We start from the raw sequence: 24,246 nt of genomic DNA on the forward strand, positions 1-24,246 counted from the left end.
GTCACATTCTTTGAGGATACACCGTTTTTCTCATCCTCTGTGGAGGATCGTTCATCTGTTCAACAAATGTTTCCTCTACCATCGTGTGATCCCTTGGTTATTCCTGCTTCTATACCTCAAACTCAAAATGTGAATGACATTGTCCTCCACCTCTTCTCACATATCAGCGTAGGAGACAATCTCAAGCTCAGAACAATGAGATCCTCTAGACTCATCTCCTCCTCCATCAGCAGACCACGGATCCTTCATCCTCCTCGTCTTGTACTGACTCAGATGATAATTTGCCCATTGCCCTTCAGAAAGGTATTCGTTCTACACGTAATCCATATCCTATTTATAATTTTTTGAGTTATCATCGTTTATCTTCTACCTGTTTCTCTTTTGTTTCCTCCTTATCCTCCCTTAAGACTCCTAATAATATTTATGAGGCACTTGATCATCCTGGATGGCGTCAAGCCATGGTTGAAGAAATGCAGGCCCTTGACCACAATGATACTTGGGACCTTGTTCCTCTTCTTCCTGGTAAGAAGCCTGTTGGCTGCCGATGGATTTATGCTATTAAGGTTGGTCCTACTGGTGAAATTGATCGTTTAAAAGCTCGTCTAGTAGCTAAGGGATATACTCAAGTTTATGGCATTGATTATTGTGATACCTTTTCTCCTGTGGCTAAAAATAGTACAGTTCATATTTTACTTGCTATGGCTGCCATTCGTCATTGGCCACTTTACCAGTTGGACATTAAAAATGCCTTTCTTCATGGTCATCTGGAAGAGGAGATATACATGGAGCAACCTCCTGGGTTTGTTGCTGAGGCGGAGTCTGGGTTAGTTTGTAAATTACGCCGTTCCCTCTATGGCTTGAAACAATCACCTCGTGCTTGGTTTGGTAAATTTAGTCGGGTTGTGCAAAATTTTGGGTTGAAACGATGTGAGGCGGATCACTCAGTGTTTTATGGTCATTTTTCTCCTGACAAAATGTGTTTATCTCATGGTGTATGTTGATGATATTGTTATTATAGTGACAACACTAAAATTACTCAGTTAAAGAATCATTTGTTCAACCACTTTCAGACTAAAGATCTGGGTCGTCTAAAATACTTCCTTGGTATTGAAGTGGCACCGTCAAAAGAAGGTGTCATCATTTCACAAAGGAAATATGCTCTTGATATTTTAGAGGAAACAGACTTGACAAATTGCAAGCCTATTGATAGTCCTATGGACTCGAATAGAGATCAAGGTGAACCTTTTTCAGATCCAGAGAGATATAGAAGGCTGGTTGGAAAACTCATATATCTTACAATAACAAGACCTGATCTTTCTTATCCAGTGGGAGTTGTGAGTCAATTTATGCAGAATCCACATGTTGACCATTGGAATGCAGTGATTCGAATTCTCAGATACATAAAAGGAAATCCAGGACAGGGATTGTTATATGAGGACAAGGGAAGCACTCAGATTGAAGGATATTGTGATGCAGATTGGGCTGGTTCTCCAATTGATCGAAGATCTACTACAGGATATTGTGTTCTACTTGGAGGGAACCTTATATCTTGGAAAAGTAAGAAACAAAGTGTTGTTGCTAGATCTAGTGCTGAAGCTGAATACCGATCTATGGCTTTGACTACATGCGAACATGTGTAGATCAAGCAACTTCTCCAAGAGTTGAAATTTTGTGGAAATGAGTCGTTGAAACTGTTCTGTGACAACCCAACAGCCCTTCATATTGCCTCCAATCCAGTGTTTCATGAGAGAACAAAACATATAGAAATTGATTGTCATTTTATTAGAGAGAAGTTGTTGACTAAGGAACTTGTTACTGAGTTTGTCAATTCTAATGAACAACTCGGAGACATTATGACCAAATCTCTAAGGGGGCCTAGGATTCAATTTATATGTTCCAAGCTTGGTGCATATGATCTATATGCTCCAGCTTGAGGGGGAGTGTTGAAATATATTGTATTGTATAATTGGACTTTTATGTTTGGGCTTTTAGGTGCTGGTCCATTGTTCCTTATATAGGACATTCGTGTGCAATAGAAAGGAGACACAATGTAATAATATTTTCATCACTAGATTTTCTCTCCTAAACTCTAACAATGACATAATTCAAAACGATTTTTTGTTAAAAACAAACAACTACATCTAGAATAATCATCAATAGAAGTAACAAAATATTGGAAACTTAAATTAGACTTAACACGATTAGGTCTCCAAATGTCAGAATTAACTAAGGCAAAAGGGGACAAACACGTTGGGAGACAGTATGAGGAAAGGAACTAAGATTGTGATTGTCTAATTAACACGACTCACACCAAACTAAATAACTTGGATAAGTTGAAAACAAAATGTTGCAATTTGACAAGATTGGGATAACTTAATTGAGCATGCAAAAGAGATAAAGACTCTATAAGTGCACCATTATGTGTAGAAGGGCAGAGATGATAAAGACCATGAAACTTACATCCGATGCCAATCACCTATCTCAAACTCACCATGAAGCCATAGATGAATAGAAGAGAGAAACCCTAAAAATCCAAGTTTCTCCAATCAAGGCAACTAGGCCAAATTTGGAGAGGAGAGGTCGCGGCGAGTCCGGCGGTGGTGATTGGTGTCGAAGAAGATGATGCATGCTCTGCCACATGTGGCTGGAAAAGACGACGTCTGCAAACTTCAATAGGTGTGTGTGGTCTGGACTCTAATTGCGACAATCTCGACAGTGTTGGAGTTGCCCGGCCAAGAGAAGTAGAACCATGTGGTCGCCGATCGAAACTGAAGCTCCAGTGACAACAACGACAGTTGCAAAGGACAAGGACGATGAAAATTTTTCAAAAGAACCAGGCTCTAGATATCATATTGAATATAGTGAAAAAAATATGTATGAGGTTAATCTCCATTGTGTAGAAAATACACATAGGGTATTGTATTTATAATAAATGAAATATGAGCACAACCCAAAATAGAAATAAAGAATAATAACTGTTAGGATATTTATCCTATTTTATCATCATTATAGTGTGTCAAGGGTTACCCTATTTATCATGATTATATTATGTCTAGGATTACCCTATTTATCATGATTATATTGTGTCTAGGGTTACCCTATTTATCATGTACTTGTGTATCAATTTATTCTTATAAATAGAAGATTGTGAGAGGGATCAATCAAACCCTCTAGAATTATTTTACAGTTTCAATCTTAAGTTGGTATCAGAGCGGGTCGATCCCACTCTGGTTTCTGTCTCGTAATATATATATGTCCGGCGCCACAGTTCTTCGTCACCCGCCACTGTCCGCCGCTGCCCGCCGCCGGCCACCGTCAACCGTCGGCCACCGTTGTCCGTCGCCGGCCACCGTCCGGCCACCGCCGCCGACCACCGTCGTCTGTCGCCGGCCACCGTCCCCGCCGGCCACCGCCCGCTGTTGCCGACCACCGTCGTCCATCACTGTCACAGTTTCCTTCGTCTAAACCCTTAGGGTTTTCTTGTTCCTCATTAGTATTATTCACCTTCTTCTTTTTCAGAAATGGCGTCTGGCAGTACTCTTTCCTTCTCTGGAAGTCCATCAATTACCTCCGAGAAGCTAAATGGAAAAAATTATCTATCATGGTCTGCTGCCGTTGAAATGTGGTTCCTTGGCCAAGGGCATTATGACCACCTTGAGCGAGATGGAAGCCATGTGCCTACTGAAAAAGCTGATAAGTGGAAACAAGCAGATTTCCAGTTGTGTGCCCTGTTATGGCAATCAGTGGAACCCGAACTTCTTGTATCTTTGAGGGCTTTCAAAACTTGTCACTCCTTTTGGAAGAAAGCCCAAAGCATTTATGCCAACGATATTCAACGTCTCTATGACACTACGAACAAGCTTGCATCTCTTAAAATGGCAGACCATGATATGGTGTCCTTCATAGCTGAAGCCCAATCTGCTGTTGAAGAACTTAGGATGTTTTTGGAAGTAGATCCATTAGAGGATATCAAAAAGAAATTAGACAAATTTTACATGGTGTTGATCCTTCGTGCCCTACATCCCGATTTTGATCATCTCAGAGATCAACTTCTAACTAGTCATGAGGTTCCCTCTATGGAAACATTGACCACTCGCCTTCTGCGTGTCCCGGTATCTCAAACTCATGAAGCGCATGAACTAGTGGAACCATCTGTCATGGTTGCCACACGAGGAAGAGGAGGACGTGGCACTAGAGGAGGAGGACGAGGAGGTCGGGGACGTACTCAATGCACATATTGTAAAAGGATGGGTCATACTCAAGAGAATTGCTACTCCTTACATGGTTTTCCTTCCAAAACTGCCAATATTTCGAAGACTGAAACTTCCACTTCGAAATCTGAAACCTCCACTTCTATGTTTTCTGAGGATGAATATCAAGAGTATTTAAGGTTAAAGTCTAACAGCTTGGCACAACCATCTCAATCTCCCAATACATCAACAGCCTGCGTTTCTCAATCTATGGAATGTCAAAATTCATGGGTAATTGACTCAGGTGCTTCTGATCACATTTCTGGTAATACCTTTGTTCTCATCTATTTCCTTTCGAGAAAAACCTCATTTCATAACCCTTGCAAATGGATCTAAAACTTCTTCCAAAGGAGTCGGTCATGTTTCTTTGTCTCCCTCCCTCAATCTCAACTCAGTCCTTTTTGTCCCTAATTGTCCTTTTAATTTAATTTCTTTAAGCCAGTTGACTAAAATGTTAAATTGTTCAATAACCTTTGATCATAAATCTTTTGTTATACAGGAGCGTGGTTCGGGGAGACAGATTGGAGAAGGATATGAAGCTGGCGGATTATACCATTTTGGATCTCGTCCAAGGGTGTCTTGTGTTGCTACTCCTAATCCTAAAGTGCTACATGATCGACTTGGCCATCCTCATTTGTCCAAATTAAAAAAGATGTGTCCTGAACTTAGTGGTCTCCAAACCTTAGAATGTGAGTCATGTCAATTAGGAAAACATGTTAGATCTTCCTTTCCTAAAAGGTCTCAATCAATATGTAATTCTAGTTTTTCCATCATCCATTCTGATATATGGGGACCTAGTCGTATCTCCTCTTTTGGTTTTAGATATTTTGTTACCTTTATTGATGAATATTCAAGATGTACTTGGGTTTATCTTATGAAAAATCGTTATGAATTGTTAGCTATCTTTACATCCTTTTTGAATGAAATCAAGAATCAATTTGGTCAAGTAATCAAAATATTAAGAAGTGATAATGCAAAAGAGTATTTCTCATCCTCCTTTTCTGCCATCTTGAGTTCCCATGGTATCTTACATCAATCTACTTGTCCTCATACACCGCAGCAAAATGGTATAGCAGAACGAAAAAATAGACACTTGGTCGAAACTGCTCGTATCCTTTTGCTTGGTGCCCATATTCCTGTCCATCACTGGGGGATGCCATCTTAACTGCATGTTATCTTATTAATAGGATGCCCTCCTCCTCTCTTGATAATAAAGTCCCTTTCTCCATTTTGTTTCCTAATGATCCTCTCTTTCATACATCTCCCCGAGTGTTTGGCTGTGTATGTTTTGTTCATGACATGTCTCCAGGTCTAGACAAACTCTCCGCTCGCGCTCTCAAATGTGTCTTTTTAGGCTATTCTCGACTTCAAAAAGGATATCGGTGTTACTCTCCTGAAACTAAGAAGTATTACATGTCTGTCAATGTCACATTCTTTGAACAGACTCCTTACTTCTCTCCATCTGTTCAAGATGTTTCTATCCTCCAGCAGGTCCTTCCTATTCCAATGGTTGAGTCAAATAGCTCCACTGTCTCTGTCATTCCAAGTCTTGATCACAATCCTTCTACACCTGTTTCTCCACATACTGAGATCATTCCACACAGGGCCCCAATGGATAGTCCACCTCCCCAAGACAATGGCTGAATCTCCTACTTCAGATTCTTCTCCCTCGTCACCTCCTCCCACGCCTCCTGGTGCAAATGATTCAGCATGGCCTATTGCCCTCAGAAAAGGTACTTGTTCCACTCGGAACCCTCATCCCATTTATAATTTTCTAAGCTATCATCGATTGTCGCCCTCCTATTTTTCTCTTTTATCCTCAGTGTCCTCTGTTGTTATACCCAAGAATGTGAAAGAAGCACTTGATCATCCTGGATGGCGACAAGCTATGATTACAGAAATGCAGGCTCTTGACCACAGTAATACTTGGGAGCTGGTGCCCCTTCCCCCAGGCAAAAAGGCGGTTGGTTGTCGATGGGTGTATGCAGTTAAAGTTGGCCCTGATGGTGAAATTGATCGGCTCAAAGCCCGGCTTGTTGCAAAAGGTTACACTCAGGTTTATGGTCTTGATTATTGTGACACTTTCTCTCCTGTAGCCAAGATGACTACTATTCGTCTCTTCTTTGCCATGGCAGCCATTCGTCACCGGCCACTTCATCAATTGGATATCAAGAATGCCTTCCTACATGGTGATCTTGAGGAAGAAGTTTATGTGGAGCAACCTCCTGGGTTTGTTGCTCAGGGGGAGTCTGGTATGGTATGCAAATTGCATCGATCTCTAGATGGCCTCAAGCAATCCCCACGTGCTTGGTTTGGAAAGTTTAGCTCCATTGTTCAAAAATTTGGGCTAAAACGCAGTGAAGCAGACCATTCAGTTTTTTATTGTCATTCTTCTCTCGGGAAATGTGTTTACTTAATAGTATATGTTGATGATATTGTCATTACAGGAAATGATGCTGTTGGAATATCTCAACTAAAAGAGTACTTGTGTAGACATTTTCAAACCAAGGATCTTGGAAGTCTCAAATACTTCTTAGGCATTGAAGTAGCGCAATCAAAAGATGGAGTTGTAATCTCCCAAAGGAAGTATGCTCTTGATATATTACAAGAAACAGGCATGATTGATTGTAGACCGGTAGACAGTCCCATGGACCCAAACCAGAAATTAAGGACAGAAGAAGGTGAATTATTCTCCGATCCAGAGAGGTATAGGAGGCTGGTTGGCAAACTGATTTATCTCACTATTACAAGGCCAGATCTATCCTTTGCAGTTCGAGTGGTTAGTCAGTTCATGCAGGCTCCATGTGTTGACCATTGGAATGCTCTCATTCGCATTCTAAGGTATGTAAAGAAGGCTCCCGGGCAAGGATTGTTATATGAAGATAAAGGAAGCATTCATGTCTCTGGGTATTGTGATGCAGATTGGGCAGGTTCACCTATTGATAGACGGTCTACAACAGGATATTGTGTTTTTCTGGGAGGAAACATTATTTCATGGAAAAGTAAGAAACAGAATGTAGTAGCTCGATCAACCGCGGAAGCCGAGTATAGGGCAATGGCATCACTAACATGTGAACTTATATGGGTGAAACAATTCCTTCAAGAGATTAAATTTTGTGACATCCATACTATGAAGATGTATTGCGACAATCAAGCTGCTCTCCACATTGCATCAAATCCAGTGTTTCATGAGAGGACTAAACATATAGAAATTGATTGTCATTTTGTTCGTGAAAAGTTGTTGACCAAAGAAATATGTACTGAGTTTATTGGGTCAAATGATCAACTCGCAGATGTATTGACCAAGTCATTAAGGGGTCCTCGGATTGAGTTTATTTGTTCCAAGCTTGGTACATATAATTTGTATGCTCCAGCTTGAGGGGGAGTGTTAGGATATTTATCCTATTTTATCATCATTATAGTGTGTCAAGGGTTACCCTATTTATCATGATTATATTATGTCTAGGATTACCCTATTTATCATGATTATATTGTGTTTAGGGTTACCCTATTTATCATGTACTTGTGTATCAATTTATTCTTATAAATAGAAGATTGTGAGAGGGATCAACCAAGCCCTCTAGAATTATTTTACAGTTTCAATCTTAAGTATAACAAAATAACTAAAGATAAAAAATAAAGATACTATACCTATCTACGATATCTAATAATTTAATATATCTAACAAGTATCAACACTATGCCAATGGACAGAACATTATGATCTAGGGAGACAAATTACCAATAACTAAGAAAGAATAAAAATATATTGCACCAACAACTAGGACACGCTAGAAAGAAATTATTGGTTCCAGTTGCTTAGAAATGTCAAATAGAACTCTTCAACTGTCCTACTCCTAGGTTTGAGGTTTTTCTCTTTTTGTTTTCTCTTGATGATTCTAGCTGAAACAAAACTCTGGGATTGAAAGTTTCTACTTACAAGAAGCCGACAGATTTGCTGTTCAATCTTTGAGAAGGATGTCTCTAAAGCTTCCACCCTGCCTGTGGCATGGCAACAAGCACATGGTTCACTAATCATGAATGTCACGCTTGGCCGCACCTGTCAAACAATGGTAAAAAGCATTGGCAGTTCATTTTAATAAAAATGAAAAATGCATTTCAAGCATTATTATTTTCAATCTATAGACATTTGAAGAGTTGAAACAAGCATGAAGTATGGTGATCTGTAAGTTTGGTACTACTAAGTTATACTTAAATAAAACCAAAAGAAAACTATATACAAAAGAAAAATGGGGAAGATCACATAATGTTTTGTATGAAACACATCTTCCTATTTGAACACTTGTGTTTGATACATGGGATAACAAATAGCTAATATTCACCATAGACAAGCAACCTACCCTCTTCCGAGTTATTTCCATAAGTCCATGTCTGGACAATTCAGAGACCTTCACCATTGATTTATCTCTCTCAATGGCTTTCTTGACTTCTTCATAGACCAATCTTTTATTTGCTGATCAAGAAGAATCCAAATTTAATAAATACATGAATTGATAAGGACTTCAAGAATAACAACACCAAGAAAGATGTTAAACTCATATATTTCATACTTAAATATCATCATCAAACTTAAACTAGAGAACTTTATACACTTAAACGAGAGAGATTGTTTCCACTGTGCTTGAGGCATAGCCTCAATCAGTCAGATGGAGAATAGTTCACAGGAAAATAACATTTTAATCAGTGAGAATACTGTTTGAGAGCAAGAAACACTAACAATAATAGTCATGCTTAATTTTAATGTGCCAAAGTCAAGCTAAATAATCCATCAATAATAAAATTTTGTTGCCATTGATAACTAATTTGCAACAATACACATAATACCATGCATGCATACAATTCAGGTAGAAAAATTCTGCATGTTCATGACTAGTGAGCTTATTGTTGAATATAGGGAAAAACTATATTTAGATTAATCTCCCTTGTGTAAAATACACACATAGGGTTCTCTATTTATAATAGAAGAAATATGGGCTAAGCCCAAAATACAAATGAGAAATAATAATAAACTAACTAAAAGATAAAAGATATAATATATCTAACACTTATAAGGGGAAGATTAAAAGCTATGCATTCTTAAACATGCCACGGTTAAAAATAACAAAAAAAGTTCCCATGAAAACTGATGTTGTGTGGGTTTAATATGCATGCATATCCATATATCTTCCATTAGTAAGATATTGTCCGCTTTGGGCTAAGCTCTCACAGATTTGCTTTTGGTACCACTCCAATAGGCCTCTTACTAAGGGATGTATCTTATGTGTATATAAACCCATGTGTATTTCATATTTTATCCGATGTGAGACTTTGTTTGTACCCAACTTCATGTGGAAAATAAGACTAATTTATTATTCTCAATCATAAAAAATACATTCCGATACTTTCTATTTGTAATAATCTAATTCTCCTAAAAAGGAAAATAAGAAAACTAGGAAAGTAAAATAAAATAAAGATTATATATCGATTTCCTCTAATTAAGAAGATTCTAAAGATATTATCTAAAAATTACAACACGCCCCCTCAAGCTGGATCATACAAGATTGTATGAACCAAGCTTGAAATAGTCAAACTCAATTGTAAAGAACGTTAATAAACCAAATTGGACAGCAATGGACGAGGGCGAACTAGCACCATGAAACTTCAACTTGGGCAGCAATGGACGAGAGCGAACTAGCACCATGAAACTTCAACTTGGACAGCAATGGACGAGGGCGAACTAGCACCATGAAACTTCAACCTCGACAACAATGGACGAGGGAGATTTCTATCAGAAATGGATGATGACTTGAAGCGGCAAACAACAACAAACTACAAGAACATATGAAGGGCCTCCAATGGCGAACAACAACAAACTGCAGGGACTGAATTGCCATCAATAGTGGCGAACAACAACAAAAACTTCAAGAACATGATTTCCATGAGTAACATATGGGAGGCCTTCAAAGGCTAACAACCACAAACCTGTAGGAACTTAACTACCATAAACAACAACAAACCTTCAGGGACTTAACTGCCCTAAACAGCAACAGACCTGCAGGGATTATACTATTCTGCAACGACACTAAAAGGCTAACAGCCCCAAACCTGTAGGGACTTTAACCACCCTGAACAACAACAAACCTTAAGGGACTTAACTGCCCTAACAACAACGAAGCTTTAGGGACTTAACTGCCCTGAACAGCAACAAACCTGCAGGAACTGAATTGTCTGTAGTAGCTAACAGCAATAAATCTATAGGGACTTAACCACCCTACAGCGGCTGAAACAACAACAAACCTTCATGTACTAACTACCCTGCGGCGGCTGAAACTTTTCTGGTTGGACACATTCTAGGGCATATGCACGTCAATGACAGAACGTGAAGGTGCAAGAACTAGTGAGAACCGATCCATACGAGGGACAAATCTGAATCCCATAAATTCGAAAGAGTCAATTCAATGGGCGGTCTCAAAGAACAACTCTAAGTGAGCTGTTATAACAAAGCATTGACGGTGAAGAGAGCCTTTCACATTAGTGATGGTAGAAACCAAAAAACACCAAATATCAAAGACACTTTGGAGGTCCTAAGTTCTCTACTGGACTACTCCCAAATGATGATACTTACACTGTATCACAAAAGTACGGGCTAAACTCTAGCCCAAGAAGAAAGTTCTCGGCAGGGGCTGAAAAATATTTCCCCTCACCGCAAACAGCGAAAACTAACTGCGGAAGCTTATTGAGGCTTATTGAGGCGGCAGCGACAAACTGTAAAGGTTGCAACAACTGATTGCGGTGACAGCGACTGACTGCGCCGACGGCTGACTGCCCCTACGCCGACTATGGTAGCAGCGGAACGAAACATTATTGCTTGAGAAACAGAAACGAAGTGAGAACCCATTAGTGATAGGAGGAGGAAAGGTCCTGGTCATTTGGTGGAGGCATAAACCACCAAACCAGAACACAAAAACGAGAGGGAGGTCCGGCGATGCAGAAGAGTGCAGCGAGCGACGACAGCGACGACAGAGGCAGCGGCCTTTTTCTGAGTAGCCTTCTTCTTGCTAGCGTCGACACCATCCTTAATCTCTAATCGAAGACAATTTAAGAGGATCGGAAAGGAGAGACGAAAATAGATCTAAAATACGACCTAGGGTTTAGCAAAACAAAGAGAAATAAAAACCGAACCCGAGAGAAAGATTAAGGTTCGAGGTTTTTGTTTTTGAAGGAGGTAGTAGTGGGGACAACGAAGATGACAACAATGGCTGCTATGGGGGTCAGAACAGAGAGGAGGAGGTCCGACGAGTCGACCGGAAGCGGCGCGGTGTGATTCCGACACCGGGACTGCTGCGCGTGACAAAAACACACGAGATCTAACGAAGAGAGGAGGCGGATGACGGCGTGTGCGAAGGAGTATGAGACGGCGACCACCAGGGTTATGTCGCACTCGAAGAGACGATCTAGATCCGCTGGTCACCGGTCGAAACTGCGACGGTGGCTGGTGGCAGACGATGACTAACTACGGATAGCGGCGGTGCACAGCGGAGTAAGCAGCGAAGGCAGTGGCCTTTCTTGGATTCTTCGAAGAAGAGACTTTCGGTCTCTTTGATTCAACTGGCAGCCAATAAGAATGTTAAAAGGATCAAAAATTGATTGGGCATCAACAAATCTAAAGCACCAGTTTCAGTTACTGGTCCGAAAGGGAATGGGTTCGAATCCCATTCTGAGACAAATTCTGGAAGTATAGCTTATAGCTAGGTCAGATTGAACTCTGGAAGTATAGCTTATAGCTAGGTCATATTGAACTCTGGAAGTATAGCTTATAGCTAGGCCAGATTCTGGAAGCACAGTTTTGTGTAGCTGTTATCTGAAGGACAAACGTGTTGGTAATGCTGGGGAAAAAGCTAGAATTCTAAGGTAGAACTTGACTAGGGCAATTGGAGCCCATTAAAACCATATGTTAAAGAAGAGACTTTTAGGGGGCTGTCGGCCGCCGACAGACAACAAAGACAGCGGAAATGGATCAAACAAGCTCTAATATCATGTGGAAAATAAGACTAATTTATTATTCTCAATCACAAAAAATACATTCTGATACTTTCTATTTGTAATAATCTAATTCTCCTAAATAGGAAAATAGAAAAACTAGGAAAGTAAAATAAAGGGAAATAGGGAAATTAGGAAAGTAAAATAAAGGGAAATAGGGAAATTAGGAAAGTAAAATAAAGGGAAATAGGGAAATTAGGAAAGTAAAATAAAGGGAAATAGGGAAACTAGGAAAGTAAAATAAAATAAAGATTATATATCTATTTCCTCTAATTAAGAAGATTCTAAAGATATTATCTCAAATTACAACAAAAACTACCAAGTAGGATTATTTAAAATTTTAGTCAGTGATTTTGAAACTGCAATGAGTACTACGAAAATATTTTAAAAGTATATCAGAGAGATGCCTTCTTTGAGTAACTAAATACTTCAAATGCACAAACAAGTGAGAGATTCCCACTCACCTTCATCTGTCATATCAATGAAATCTACTACAATGATACCACCAATATCCCGTAGTCGCAACTCCCTTGCAATCTGTAATGCATGCTTCCAATAAAAAAATTGTACTGCTTGACATGAAATTATGTTGCAAAACAAAAACAAAAGCATGTATACTTGTACTTAAAATAAAAGAGTACTCCAATTATAGACCTGTTTCTTTGTCCAATTTTAAGTTTAAAATTATGACAATGATCCTTGCTGACAGAATCAATTCATAGCTGATAAACTTATTTCTAGTCAGCAAAGAGGCTTTCTCAAGGATAGGAACATTTCTTATTGTAGAGTACTTTCCCAAGGGATTAATTTGCTTAGGAAAAGACATTATGCGGGTAATAATGGATATCGAAAAAGCTTTTGATAATCTTTAAGTGGGATTTCACTCTTCAAGTTTTGCATCAGTTTGGCTTCTGTCCTCAGCTATGTCTATGGGTCAAGTTGGTGCTGCAATCTGCCAAGATTTTTATTTCTGTCAATCACAAAGCTGTTGGTTTCTTTCCAGTTCTGAAGAAGTTGGAGAAGGGTATATATTATCCCCAATTCTCTTTTCTTGCAAAAGAAGTTTTAAGTCGTGCCATTACTCCTTTGTCTCCACAGAAAATTCTTCTCCCTATGATAAGACCTTATGGTATGTGTTTTCCAGCTCACATTATATGCTAATGATGCTACCATTTTTCATAGGTTAACCAAGCTAAACTTGCAGCAGTTGTGCAATGATAGAGGACTATCCATTGAGTCCATACAAGAACTTGAAGAGGAGCCTTTGGCATTAAAAGGACATGAAGGCATAAAGATCATGCCCTGGAGCACGATTATAGAATAGTTTTAGACAAATAAAAGTATTTGTAAATTTCTTTTATTTTTTTCAGTTTTTATTTTATGTTTTTGGGCTTGGGCTTTCTTTTAGGGTTTCTAGGTTTTCTTAAACTTATGTGCCTATATATAGAGATACCAAAAATTGATGTAAAGACTTTTAATCATATATTAAATTTTATTTCATTAAAGAGAGATTGTCTTTGTTCTTGACTTAGACCTCATATTCTAATCAAAGGTTGATATCTTTGTGATTAATCTTCCTTGACTTATCAGTTTTATTGATTGAGGTATCTCTATTATTGGTTCTCATCAAAGAGTAACTTTTTGTGGTAAATCTTTACTTACCAATCTACTAGATTGTGGGTTATATCATTCATGTTTATATTTCTGAAGAAATTCAAAGTCAAAAATTATCGTAATTTTTCCTAGATAGGATTGTATCATGCACCTTTTCCAATCTTATAAAGATAATGCTGATCAGGAAGTCAACATTACTTTATATTTCTGGTTGGACACATTCTAGGAAGAAAGTTGTGGTTGATACTCTTGGTTTCTCAGAAAATTCATTGGCTTTTAATAATTTGGGTATTACTATTTTTGTTGGTAAACCTCTCCTAGAATTCATTTGCAAGGTTTGGCTTATAGAATTAAGGAAAAGCTTCATGCTTGGAAAGGCTTTTTGCTGTCATATAGGGGCAGGATAATTCTCATATCTTCCGTTATCAACAACTTTTTGCACTACTTTAGAGTTTACTCGTGGCCCAAGGGTTGATTAAAACCATGGAATTCTGGATGAGAAACTTTATGTGGACTAGCAATGTTACAATGTTAAGTTGGTCACTGTTTATTGGAAGCAATCTTGTCGGTCTATCAAGGAGGTTTTGGGCCGTAAACCCTTGTATGCTCTTAATCAAGCTCCTTTGATGAAACATAGCATGGATTTTCTTGATTTTGACTTCGAATTGGCCAGAATTCTTAAGTTGAGAGTTGTGATTTTCACCGTCAATCATCTGTTTGGCATGGTATTAAGCACAGTGTTGCTTTGATTATTCATAACTCCACTTGGCAGATTGGTAATGGCAAAGGGTTAACTATTCCAATAGTTGATTGGCTTGGGATTCGTAAGCATTTACACAACAATTTGGAGGCTAAGGATGAACCCTTTAATATCAAATATATCCTGGTCTATAACTGATGCTATTAGTTCTAAAGATCCCGCTCTCACTGTTGCAATCTCCCTTTTAATTTGACATCAGTTTGATATCGAGGACCATCTTAGATGAAATGGCTCTTCAGATGGTATTCTCAGCCTCAAAACTGAATATAATTTCCTTTTGAATCAGCCAACTCTCTAAATGTTTCAACACAGGTTTGGAGCAAATTTAATCCTCCTTCTATCTCTTCTTGCTTGGCATATTTAACATAATAGACTGCCTATAGATGATAACTTAATCAAGCGTGGTATGGACAGTGTTTCTTGTTGTCATTTTTGTGGTGGTGCTGCTGAAACTGATCGACACGTGTTCTTTGAGTGCACATTTGCTTCACATCTATGGGCCTGGCTTACCAGCTCTTTCCACTGTCACTTTGCTACTGATTTCATCTCTTCCGTCTTTGTTTCTTTCAAAGATGCTTGAGTGTTCGAGTAAAGACTGTAATGCAGGCCTCTCTCGTTGGTGTGATGAAAGCTATATGGATAGCATCCTATGTATGTTCATAATGCCTTATTTCCATTGGTGATGGGTGTGATTTTGGCTATGGAAGTTGCCACTCTAAAGGCTGAACTAAATTTTTTATTTGAGTGTGATTCTCAACTAGTGATTCAAAATATGTTCCAATAATTCTATTATTCTTTGGGGTATCCGTAGTAGATAGTTGAACTGTTTAGTAAATAGTAATATTATGTGTATTCATGTTTCACACATTTTAGGGAGGATAATCAATGTGTTGATAAACATGTTGAGTTTCAAACTAGATCTCAGGGTGTTACTTGGTAGGAGAATGTTCCTAGTTTCATTAGTTCAAAGTTTTCAGGAATAGATTTTGTTGTTAGTCTAACAATAACTAGTGATAAAGCCAATTTAGAATATATATAAGTGGGTGCAAACTTCACCTTACAAGTTGATTTTGTAGGGTTGAGTTAAGCTTAAAATCCACTTCTTAACATAGTATCAGAGTCATGGTTTAGAGCCTATCCTAGGAAAATTTGTTGTTTGTTGGACATATTATTCCATCCGCTATCGGCCACTATCGAACTACCCATTAATGTCTAGTCCCATGCATGATATGTATATACCTTGACATAAAGGGATGTATTGGAAGTCTCACATTGATGAATAATAAGACCAGTTTAAAGTATATAAGTAGGTGCAAATCTCACCCTACAAACTGGTTTTGTGGAGTTGAGTTAGACTTAAGATCTACTTTTTAAAATATTTTATTTACCTTTATACAGGGTTAGGGATTAGTTGTGGGTCAGATGTGGTCTCCTCACTCATTTCCACCTTTTCCTCTTTTTTATGATATTTTGAGATGTTTCATAGGATTGATATTGCTTGTGGTGCCAACATAGTTCGTATGACAAGCAACATAGTGATGCCTTAGCATTCAATTCTATTAAAATAAATAAATAAAAACAGTATACTTTTTACTTGATCTTGAGTGCAAAAATTTATATTAATAACAACTCAAAGTTTAACTCCAAATTAAATATTAAATTTTTAGAATTTATTGTGAAAAGGAATTCATGGACTATTCGGAAATATACCAGGAATTATTCCACTTTAATGGATGTTCCGAATATATATTATAAGATAGCAAGAAACTAATGTAGATTGAAGAATAAACAGTTCTGTAGGGTAAGAAAAACAAATAGAAATGTTGAAAGGATCAGCAACAAAACAGGTTCCGAAGGATGGTACTGCTCTGGTGGTGTACTTGGTTGAGAAGAGAGAAACTAAGAATGTAATGAATTAGGAGTGTTGGGTACACAATAATATTCTTATTCATAATAAAAAAAAAGATAACTATAAGAAACAAAATACCTAATAAAACGAAATATATGATAAGATATTTCCCAATCAAATCATATCATATCATATCTATAATAATCAAATCATATCATATCATATCCATAATAATCAAATCATACCTCTAACAAGCAGTATTTGTCAGGGAAAAAAGGAAACTAGAGACTAAAGCTTATGTGACACAAATAAATGATAATATACTTGTTTTGCAGCGGCAAGATTGACATCTAGAATAGCTTGTTGTTGTGAATTTCCATGACCAAGCATCCCATGTCCTCCATTTACATCAATAGAAACTAATGCCTCAGTTTGTTCAATGATTAGAGAGCCTCCATTGGAAAGAGGAACCCTATAAAGTGATCAACACAAAGAAAGCTATCAACTTAAGAATTTTAATACCGTGTCCAGGAAGGACAGATCAATTGACATTTTAAACAAAAATATCAGGGGGACAGGAGACTACTATTTACAGTCTGCCTTTTTTCTACAATTTTTAACAATATTCTGATTTTTAATCACACTAAACAATTAGGTATCTTACGAAAACTTAACTATTTGATTTCAGGAGAGGAAAATATGATTAAGAGTTTGCTTAATTTAATAAAGTATTTGCATTGAAAAACTCAATTATGATTTATCCCAAATAACCAAGAACTACATGATTAAAAAAATAAATGATTTCTGCCATTATCTACCTTCCTACAAAATTTTACATCATGCTACGGTGGTTTACATTTAAGCAGTCTATTGGAATTAGAGTTTAGGGAAGCAAGTAATAAAACAGAGACAAGCCATCGAATAATCTGAGATTGATATTACGTTGTAGTGTTGCATCATGAAACAAAAGTTCTATTCCAACATTCCTATTTATACTGAAATAATAATTTAAGTACTAGTATTACTATTACTATCATATATTCCTATTTATACTGAAATAAATAATAATTTAAGTACTAGTATTACTATTACTATCATATCACAAATCTACCAATACATTAGGACTAAAAACCCTAAATAAATTCTGGAACAAAAAGTGATGACTAATATTGCCTCCTCAATTAGAACACTAACCGATTCCATGAAATGCTCTAAGATCTTTTAAGATATTCTCAAACACGGAAAGATAAGGATATTATAACACAATCTAAAAAAGTAACAATAAAGAAAAGGATAATAAATACTAAAAGTTATCAACAAAAGTAACAACATATCACCTTTTGCTGAGTATATTGCCTATCTCTCCTTCAATGTTGAATTCATCAAACAACGGAATTTTTTTATCATATAATTCAACTCGATCACAAAGATCAGGGGCAATTTCTTGAAGGTAACTGGTCACCTGAAGATCATATAAAAAGGTCGAAATCACCTAAATGAGAAGTATAAGTTTGTATGTTGAACCTTAAATTAATCCATGAAGCTAGTTTTTCGATTACGGAAAACAATTAACCATTCAAGTTGTACTATTTGACTACAAACAACTGGATCAGCATGCTAACCTAGCACCATATATTTAAATAAAGTTTTGAACACATGCAATATGTAATATGTAAGTTTGACATGCTTTGCTACTAGAAAATGGTAAACTGCTATGTGACAGCCTGCAATGGTACAGTTGGGTTCACAAACCAATTCTCGCAGTGAGTTACACTTTTTGATTAAAATCATTAATGGGGAAAAATGGGCAATATTGTTCACATTAAAAACAGACATCCTCCAGTCCTGATATTGCAACTTGGCCCTCTGTAATTAGTTAATGCCTTACCTCATGGAATGTTCTTGGAGAATCGACCACCATTTTCTTAACCTGAAGTATATCATGATAAAATCAAATCAGGAGAAACAGAATGTAAACTGGGTTTCTTTTTATAGATAGATATCATTAAGTTAAACACTTAAACCAATAATGACTCTAAACTAGTAACAGAACAAACATTTTCATTGAAATAATCCTGGACCACTGAGAGAGTTTGACCCATTGCCCTGTGCAAAATTACAGGAACAGCTCCATCCACCCCTTCATCAGCAGCAAGAGCAGCAGACTTTGCATGTTCCGTTATATTTTTCCAGGTTGAAAGCAACCCTTCCAAGTCTTTCTGAAGTTCCTCAAAAGATTGACAAGCGGCAACAGTTCTTACAGTGAGGCCAAAACCCTCAGGCTGCAATGTCTTTGCTATAACCTTCAACCTTGTGCGCTCAACACCAGAAATCTTTTTGGAGACTCCAACTTTATCGCAGCATGCAAGCAAAACCTGCAATTCAGAGTCGAATTCAGAAGAAACACAGTATAGATCATTTACATAAGATAGCAATGATATACAATCAAACTTCATGTAAGATGCAATCATAGCACATACCCAGAATCTACTTCTTAGTTTAGGATAAGCAGTCAGAGTGGGACCCTTTGTACCAAGGTCCTCTTTGACAACTTGGACAATTATTTTGGTTCCCTTGCGAACTTGGCTCCATTTGTTTTCTCCAGAAGCCTTGTGGGTAGCTCTCTTTGTATCTTTTGTTTGCAACATAAGAGGGTTGACAGACCCATTCATACCAACAGCAACAGGACTATTATTTGCTTCTCCTTCTACTTGAACATCACTTCCCTCTATATCATCCTCAAAGTCAGCTTCTACTTCATCGTCAACCATGCTCCCGTTCCCATTTTCCTTAAGAACTTCAGAAATATAAAACTCATCCTCTCCGTCATGCTCATCACAGTCATTGTGCACAGATTTTAAATAACCATCCTCTCCTTCATGAGACATATGATCATTTTTTTCCTCAAGATCAATCTCATGTTTCTTTGTCCTTTGACGAAATGGAGGGAATATAAATGGCTTCTTATTTTGTTTAATATCCATAAAAGCAAATCTAGAATTCCCAATATTAACAAAAGCCCCACCCATATGAGGAACAAGCTTTGTGACCACCCCGACATATACATTATCACATTGCACGTTACTCTTGACTGGTTGCAACAATAATTCAACCAATTTTTCATCCTCCAGTACTGCAATTCTTTGCATCGTACATATTGATGAGTTAATAAGAATAATGGTTGAAATTGATTCTTTCGACATTATATTACTACTTTCTTCAAGTAACAACTTTTCTCTATCTACCAGCTTCACCTTCTCTTCTACAGTTTCACCAGTTTCAGATTTGTTTGATTCTATTTTATCCTTAGAGGGAATGGAAGGGTGTAGCCAGGGTTCCTCAACAGGCTGGTAATTCTCAGAAAGAATATTAGTAGACTGGAAATCCTTGTCATTTGCAATCACCAAGTCATCATCATTGACGTAAAGTAATTGATCTTCCAAACCAAGTGTCTCAAAATTTAGGATGTCATTTTCAAGGAGACTCTCAATCCTTCCATCATCTGTCAAACCACTGGAAGCATTTGAGTGTTCAGAAACATATTAGGAAAACAAATATTTCAATAATAGTGTAAAAACACTAAGTTATACCTTTGCTCAGGAAAGAAATAGAGGGCTGCTCAAGAAGATATGTTTCCTCTGTGAAGGGGCTCCGTGAATGAGTAGAAGACATTTCGGAATACGATCTGATCCATGAATCCCTGACCACTATTTTATTGTCTTCAATGACTTTTAGAGGTACTGACAGAGAAAAGACTGGTCCAGGCCTCCAAATAATGTCATTTGAGGACTTCACTTTACCCTTAATGAAATAGTTATATTTAAAGTTCAAGCCAAAAGCAATCTGCAACCACAAATTAGAACCGAGTCAATTAATAAAAATGTGCATTTTGATCTTCATATAGTACTACATGTTAATCAAGAATTAATTTGACTCCTTAAATATTTTGATATGATTACCGAAGAATAAGCTAGGCAGTTCACAGATTGATTTGTGTCAATCAGGAATTAATTTGTCTCCTTAAATATTTTGATTTGATTTCCTAGGAATAAGTTAGACAAATCATAGATTGATTTCTTTTCTTAATTTCAGATTATAGGATATTTTGTAATTTCAAGTAATAATTATCGTAAATATGCCTAGCATTATTTATAGTGGGAATAACAATAGTGAAAGGCATCAACATGGTATCAACCTATGCACAATCCACCTTTTCTCTCTTTCTTACTTGAGGCTTTCCTTTCGTAGTTATTGTTCCTGGTTTCGTGGCTTCCATGGCCTCGCCCATGTTCTTGTTCGCAATCCCAGTTTGTGGTCCTTGTTCATGGTTCCCGTTTGTCATTTTGTTTGTGTTTCCGTGCCCTATTGTTTCTTGCAGTTCTATTCATGGTTTTGGGCTTCTTGCTTTGAACTCCAACTGCAGTGTTGCTCATTCTTTTGACGATCACCATAGCTTGGGAATTTCAATTCATGATGTATGTCAAAGGGAAAGGATTATGAGGTCACTTGGATGGGATAACACTGCCAATCAAGGAGGAAGTTGCCTTCGCTACATGGGAGGCAAAAGATGCACAAATGATTTCTTGGATCCTTAGCACTATTGATCCCCAAATGATCAATAATTTGTGCTCTTTAACAACTATAAAACAAATATGAGATTACTTGAAGTGCATTTACAACCAAGGTAATTTGTCTATTCAAGAGTTTTATTCTGGTTTTTTGAATTTATGGAATAACATTCTCCCATTTTATAAGTTGTTGTTCCCCAAACTTCACTCTCGATTGTTTGAGAAGTCTACAACACTAGTAAGCGCGATCAGCTCCTCGTAAAACTTCATTTTGAGTTTGAGGCTGTCTAAAGTGTTTTGCTGAATGGGAGTATTGTTCCATTTTTGGATACATGTATTGGTCAACTTCTTAAGGAAGAACAACATTGACTTACCCAAGGATCCATGACTCATGATGTTTCTCTTTCTGAACCTTATCCAGTTGCATATGTTGCCCATAATAAAAGTAAAGGTCGTGCTATGCAACAAGTCCAATGCTTTTCTTGCAAACAATTTGGTCATATCGCTTGTAATGGTCATAAGTTTTGCAATTATTACAAGAAACAGGATCATATCATAGTTGACTGTCCCACATGTCCTCCACGATCAACACAACATCCTATACAAGCATTCCATGCCACAACCAATGCACCCACTTGTCCTCCTACCTAATGTCCATCTCATAGTGGTGCTCTCCAACCTAAAATGATTCAATAAATGGTACTTTCTGCTCTCTCAACCTCAGGTATTCAAGGTAAGTCCTCTAGTGTTTCTTACCCATGGTTTCTTGATTTTGGTGCATCCATTCACATGACGGGTGCTTTTGAAAATTTGCATTATGTACATTCTTATAATGATATTAAGAAAATACAAATGGTTGTTATCATTGATATTGGTGACCTAAACCCTAATTTTCAGAATGTGCTTGTCTCACCTGGACTTGCTTCCAATTTATTATTAGTTGGTCAATTAGTGGACAATAACTATGCTGTTAAATTTTCTCGGTCTAGTTGTCTTGTGCAAGGGCAGGTATTAGGGAAGATGATCGCAAAGGGGCCTAAAGTGGGACAATTATTTATGCTCCAATTTATTTCTAATCATGTGTCTTTTGCTTGTAATAATGATCTGAATCTCTAAGGTTTAGCATAAAAATTTGGGTCATTCAAATTCTATTGTTTTGTCTTTACTTATTTAAAATTGGTTTGTTGGGAAATAAAAATGTTCTTCCTGATACACCTCTTTCTTGTTTTGTTTGCAAATTGGCTAAAAGTAAAGTGCTTCCTTTTCCAACTAGTGTTCATCGTGCTTTGGCTTGCTTTGAAATAATTCATAGTGATGTTTGGGGTATGAGTCATGTTGCTTCTCAAGCTTGTTATAAATATTTTGTCACACTTATTGATGATTATAGTTGTTTTATTTGGATATATTTTCTTCGCTATAAGTTTTAAGTGTTGCCCATGTTGAAGAAATTCATGACATATGTTAAGACTCAATTCCAAACCAAAATTCAAAATTTTCATTATGAGTCTGGCGGTGAATACATGTCTCATGAGTTTCAAGAATACCTTCAACAAAATGGTATTGTATCTCAACATTCTTGTCCTAATACTCCTCAGCAAAATAGCATTGTTGAACGCAAAAATCGTCACTTGCTTGATGTAACCCACCAAGTAACATGCACAATGCTTCTTCAAGTTTCTATTCCATCCAAATTTTGGGCGAAAGCTTTATCCACTATTGTGTTTTCCATCCAAATTTTGGGCGAAAGCTTTATCCACTATTGTGTTTTTAATTAATCACCTTCCTTCTACAGTTATTGATTTTGGGCGAAAGCTTTATCCACTATTGTGTTTCCAAGAATGTGACATTTTTTGATAATCAATTTATGTTTCCTTGTCTTTCTCCTACTTTAAATGATGTTGCTATTCTTCCCATTTTTTCTGTAGAACGTTTCCAACCTGACTTTACATATAGAACAACGTCATCAACAAGTTTCCACTTCCCCTTTTGACTCTGATCCACCACCTGTGTTTGTACCATTTGAACCACGATGATCTGATAAAATATCTCAAGCTCCTAATACGTATTCAGCAAATTGGTATGCTTCTTCTCATACTTCTCTAACAGCTTCTCTTTCTGGCACATCTATTCCTACTTGTTACTCACAAGCTATTAAAGATATTATACATTGTTTAAAGGCAATGAATGATGAACTTCAAGCTCTACAAGAGAACTTCACATGGGATATTGTTCCTTGCCCTCCTGATACAAACCCATAGGTTGCAAATGTGTGTATTCTGTGAAACTAAACTTTGATGGTTCTCTCGACTGTTACAATGCAAGACTACTTTTGCCTTAGGAAACAAATAGGAATATGGGATTGATTATGATGAGACATTTGGACACATTGCCAAAATGACAACTATTAAAACTGTCCTTTCTATAGCCACCTCTAAGGGTTGGCCCTTCATCAAATAAATGTGAAGAATGTGTTTCTTCATGGTGAGTTGACTAAAGATATTTACATGCTTCCCCCTTAGGGCCTCTTCTATTCATCAACAGGCTTGTGCAAGCTCAACCATTCTTTATATGGTCTAAAGCAGGCTCCTCAAGCATGGTATGACAGGTTTTGTTCCTCTCCTTGGGTTCTCCTTACACAGAGTAAATATGATTCCTCTTTTTTCATTCACCGCACACCTACAAGCATTGTTCTTCTACTTCTTATTGTTAGATGTTAAGATGTTTGTTTCTGTTATTTGGGCTTAGTCTATTCTGTATTAAGGGCATTGGCCCATATCTTACAATATAAATAAACTACCCTATGTGTATGCTAAACACAAGGGATATTTTCTCCCAATCTTCTCTATTTCTCACATGGTATCTAGAGCACAGGAATAGTTCCAGTCAACTCCACGGTCTCCGGCATCTATCACTGCCGCCGTTGTCGCAGTCGCCGCCGCTGCCGTCGCCGCCGCCGGAGTTCCAGAATCGACCGGAGACCACACCATCGGAATCGTCTCGGCCGGGCGACCACCGTCGTACGAAGATCGCGGCGAACGGACCTCCCACGCACCTCCACGCGCCGCCGCAAGAGTCGCTGCTGCCGCCGCGCGTGCCGGCGCGTCGCCGGAGCTTTCCGCCGCCGATCAGCACCGCCGTGATCGCCTCCTCGCCCTCTTTCTGGATC

At 37.7% G+C, this 24,246-nt stretch overlaps 2 protein-coding genes across 2 annotated transcripts in view; one reads left to right on the forward strand and one right to left on the reverse strand.

The window, feature by feature from the left end:
* Positions 1–24,246, reverse strand: part of LOC124845780 (ribonuclease E/G-like protein, chloroplastic) — a 46,126-nt gene that overhangs the window by 5,925 nt on the left and 15,955 nt on the right. Inside the window, exons 4-12 of the mRNA XM_088109067.1 lie at positions 20,103–20,355; positions 18,993–20,014; positions 18,570–18,887; positions 18,401–18,442; positions 17,850–17,974; positions 16,837–16,984; positions 12,754–12,826; positions 8,611–8,723; positions 8,190–8,309 (exon numbers count right to left, since the gene is read on the reverse strand). Of these exons, the coding sequence (XP_087965193.1) occupies positions 8,190–8,309; positions 8,611–8,723; positions 12,754–12,826; positions 16,837–16,984; positions 17,850–17,974; positions 18,401–18,442; positions 18,570–18,887; positions 18,993–20,014; positions 20,103–20,355 (2,214 nt within the window). The remainder of the gene's footprint in view (positions 1–8,189; positions 8,310–8,610; positions 8,724–12,753; positions 12,827–16,836; positions 16,985–17,849; positions 17,975–18,400; positions 18,443–18,569; positions 18,888–18,992; positions 20,015–20,102; positions 20,356–24,246) is intronic.
* On the forward strand, positions 20,501–22,205 carry LOC148201521 (uncharacterized). The gene is made up of 2 exons (XM_088108760.1): positions 20,501–21,106; positions 21,785–22,205. The coding sequence occupies exons 1-2, from the start codon at positions 20,787–20,789 to the stop codon at positions 22,194–22,196; spliced, it is 732 nt and encodes a 243-aa protein (XP_087964886.1). The 5' UTR covers positions 20,501–20,786; the 3' UTR covers positions 22,197–22,205.

The sequence above is a fragment of the Vigna umbellata genome, chromosome 3 (genome assembly GCF_029865625.1).
Source record: "Vigna umbellata cultivar VRB3 chromosome 3, Vumbellata_1.0, whole genome shotgun sequence".
NCBI lineage: Eukaryota > Viridiplantae > Streptophyta > Magnoliopsida > Fabales > Fabaceae > Vigna > Vigna umbellata.